The sequence below is a fragment of the Austrofundulus limnaeus genome, unplaced genomic scaffold (genome assembly GCF_001266775.1).
Source record: "Austrofundulus limnaeus strain Quisiro unplaced genomic scaffold, Austrofundulus_limnaeus-1.0 Scaffold419, whole genome shotgun sequence".
Lineage (NCBI taxonomy): Eukaryota > Metazoa > Chordata > Actinopteri > Cyprinodontiformes > Rivulidae > Austrofundulus > Austrofundulus limnaeus.
Window position 1 is genome coordinate 278,954 of NW_013952821.1, and position 3,892 is coordinate 282,845.

At 45.0% G+C, this 3,892-nt stretch overlaps 1 protein-coding gene across 1 annotated transcript in view; it reads left to right on the top strand.

The window, feature by feature from the left end:
• Positions 1–3,892, top strand: part of cep131 (centrosomal protein 131) — a gene marked incomplete at its 3' end in the record, with an annotated part of 26,068 nt that overhangs the window by 14,535 nt on the left and 7,641 nt on the right. The window contains 7 exon segments of the mRNA XM_014024339.1: positions 301–438; positions 527–652; positions 724–840; positions 1,000–1,029; positions 1,347–1,449; positions 3,226–3,427; positions 3,514–3,621. Of these exon segments, the coding sequence (XP_013879793.1) occupies positions 301–438; positions 527–652; positions 724–840; positions 1,000–1,029; positions 1,347–1,449; positions 3,226–3,427; positions 3,514–3,621 (824 nt within the window).

Genomic DNA, 3,892 nt, shown 5'->3' on the forward strand with positions numbered 1-3,892 from the left:
CCTGAAGGTTGCATGGAATCCTGTCTGTGTTTCCTGTCTGCTTTCAGGAAAGCCCAGTCAGGATAACCACACTGCTTCTTTGTTGACGAGTTCCCCTTTGATGTCACTTCCTGTTTCACTTTGGCTGAGCCAAGTTCAAAAGAAAATATGCCAGTTATGTGACAAAATGGTTTAAATTGTGTCTATTATTCCAACTTTCTTAACTATAAAAATGTTTTCTTTGACTTTTTGTATTTGAAGTCTCTTCATGTCACAGGCACTTTAAAACTCTTATTTACAGCTGATTATTGGTGTTTTCAGGCCGTGCTGTCTGAGGAGGAGCTGGTCGGAGTGGAGCAGGCGTCGGCCACAGCAGCTGAACTCACCGGCTCCATGATGAGGATCAAACTGGAGCTAGAGGAGAAGAAGCGCACAGTCAGCATGCTGCAGGCAGCTCTGGTGAGGAAGAAGGCCGCCGCCGCCGCCGTATGTTAGCTGCTGTAAGTGTTTGAGCTCCCAGCTTCAGCTGCGCTCCGTGTTTCKGCAGAGCCAGCAGAGGGCGCTGACGGCGAGACACGTGAAGGAGATGGAGAAGGAGCTGAGCAGAAACTTCCAGCTGCAGAAGGAGCAATACGAAGCCACCATCCAGAGACACCTGACTTTCATCGACCAGGTGAGAAAACGCTCAGGAAGAGCCTTTTTTCTTTTTTTTTTTTGAGCCTGACGTGTTTCGTCTCTCCGCAGCTCATCAATGACAAAAAGGCTCTGAGCGAGCGCTGCGAAGGAGTGGTGGCCGAGCTGAAGCAGGTGGACCAGAAGTACACGAAGAAAATCTCCCAGATGCAGCAGCAGCATGAAATGGTGAGAAGTTCCTCTGCACTCATCGGGTTTCTCTTGAAACCTCTGTGTCTCTGCTTTGCTTCTTCTCACTGGAACCTGCTTTAGTTTGAAAGTTTTGTTTTTCCTTCTCCTTGTTTTTCTTTGTTCTCGTCTTTATATCTCTGTTTTCTCACTTTTTAGGTGTGGCAAATTCTCGGCCCCTTGTGTGAGGTAACTTAACTTCTTCCTCTGACTCATCTTTGGCTCGGTCACCTTTCATTCTTCCATTTGTTCCTCATTTCCGTTTGTCCGTCCCACATCTCCTCTCTTGGACAGTTGGGCTGCATGTGAGCAACTTTTATTCAAATTCATCTCAACATTTCCATTCAAACTTACAGTTCTTTGTGTTGTTACCTTTTATTTTGTTAGTGTTAGCTGCAGCTTGTCTGTTTCGTTTCCAGCGCTCGCTGTTTATACATTAAATGTTTTAACAGCGTGTTTAATGAGGGTCTCAGTAAAGTCAGTTGTTCTGATCCGTTTCTCTGCAGGAGATCAAAAAGCTAAAGGACCTGATGAGCGCCTCGGAGAAGATCCGCAGAGAGAAGTGGATCGATGACAAAACCAAGAAGATTAAGGAAATCACAATCAAAGGTAGAGTAGACTGAGTGGTGATGGGTCCAGCAACACGACGCGTTGGTGCGTGTTTCGAGCACAACGATTAAAACCCTGCGTCAGCTCGTGTATCACTTTAAGAAAAGAGACGTGACCGATGCAGCTGCTGTCGTTCAGCAGCGCGGCGCTGAACTGTGTGTATCAGGAAGTGAAACGCATCTGCATTCATGCATCAGAACAGAGGAGAGGAGACTTTATGAGGCTCTATCAGCACAAATTCCAGTCATCAGGGTTTTGTTTTTGAATACTGAGACTGAGGAGGTTCTTAAAGAGACAGAGGCCAATTTCAAGGTGTTTAGAAACAGATATGATGAAAAGTCAAGTTTATTTTCTATTTAAACATAAAACAACATTTTAATAACAACTGAAGGTGATACAGTTACTTTATTATGGAATAGAATTTAAATATATGCCTGAGAAACACATAATATTGGCCCTTTTAATGTAATCGATTTATGTCCACATGTCGGGTTACTCGGCACTCATTCCGAAACCAAACAGTGGACTTGTCTTGTTGCTAGTTGTTTGTTTTCACACACACAGACACACAYGTCTTAAAGCCCATGAGACACACGGAGCAGAGTTCCTGGGAAACTCCTCCCACTTGCGGTATAATTGCTACAGCACCAGCTCCTTCCTGCTGGAGACTCCTACATCTGCCTTTATGCCACAAATCTGCCTCTGTTGGTGTGTCTCACTATAAAATATCTGTTCTGTCTCCATCCAGGTGTAGAAATAAATGCGTTGTTCAAAAGTGGTATGTCTGAATAAAACAGGAATCCACTGGATTTCTTCTCAAAACTTCTCAAAACTTTATTCTCAATCTTCTGACTCCAGTCAGGTTCACAGTACAGCACCCAGCTGGCCTCAGCGTAAGAMCTTGAGCTGAAACCAAAACAAAACAGAGCAGCTCTGCTCTGAGCAGAGACTCTGCAAYACTAACAACTTCTTTTTACTATAATAATGAATTGAGCTTATAATGTACATCTCTTCSTGGTTACACCCCTGGAGGTGATACCTTTTATGGCACATGTAGAACGTAACTCATTTTTGTTTAGGCTAAAAGGAAGAACACATGATGAGACACACRTCAACTCTCATTCTGTTTAAACTTAAAGGCTGAAATGATCAGAAAGTATAAAATACAAAACTGCATCTAACATTTAGTTAATCGGTTATAAAATTTTATTCATAGGAGTTTTTGATTGTTTCACTACCTTTAGTTTCTGGAAGAGAGTGAATGAAAGTTCAGACTCTCCATCCAGGCTGCGTGCAGTCGTTTCTAAAGTCCAGCAGGTGTCACCGCCAGCTGAAACGACACTGTCAGCGCTGATGCATCAAGCCAGCTAGAGGTTTATGCTGATTCTGTGTGACCTTTGACCTTCCAGCAGTTTGCAGCTTGACAAACCRAACACCTGAAAGTCTCCTCCTGATCGGCTTCTTTTATGTCTGAAACCGTGGATTAGGAAAAAGAGAGTGAAGAAAATTTCTGCTGATGTGTGTGAAACCTTTTGATTTGTTTGGCTCCTGTCAGATGTGCTGACTTCATGCAGAGTCACAGATTGTTTGTGCACTCACAGTCTCTTTTCTGCTGCTTTTGGTCCTGAAATAACACCACTTTACCCTAACTCGTGTCAAACTTCCAGGAATAAAACCTGAATCACCAGCGTTTTTTTTCCCCGTCAGATTAGGGTGTAAACATGGTGCCGCCCTGAGGAGCTGCAGAACATGAACTTCCATCTCTTCCTCTCCCAGGATTGGAGCCGGAGATCCAGAAGCTGATCTCTAAACACAAACAGGAGCTGAAGAAGCTGCGGACGCTGCACGAAGCTGAGCTGCTGCAGGCGGACGAGCGGGCGGCGCAGAGATACRTCCGCCAGAGCGAGGAGCTGCGGCTGCAGCTGGAGAGGGAGAAGGAGGAGGAGGGTCAGAAGGAGAGGGAGCTGGCCAAACAGAGGTGAGCGGAAAATCTTCTCCCGAGTTGCCTTTTTATTTTCAGCAGCTCGTCTCCTGACTCTGAGTCGTCGTGGTTTTTTTTTTTAGGTACGAGAAGCAGCTGCAGGAGGAGGAGCTGTCCCTGCAGCAGCAGAGGAGGCGGCTTTACAAGGAGGTGGCTGATGAGAAGGAGAGGCTGGCTGAGCTGGCTGCCAGGTGGGGTCAGAGGTCATCGAGGAGTCAACTAAAATTAGACAAATCTGTCGTCTACAGGGCTTTTATCTGATGAACAGAAGAAACGATTCTTTTAGATCCAAGTTATTACAGCTTCTGAGCAGAGGAGGTTTATTAAAACTCTTTTACAGCATGAACCTGTTCAGAACTGTTTAAATCAGGGGTTCTTAACCTTTTTGACCTCGGAGCCCAATTTGTTGAACATAACGTGGCACGAGGCCCAGTCAGACATTACCAATGTACGGATCAAAAT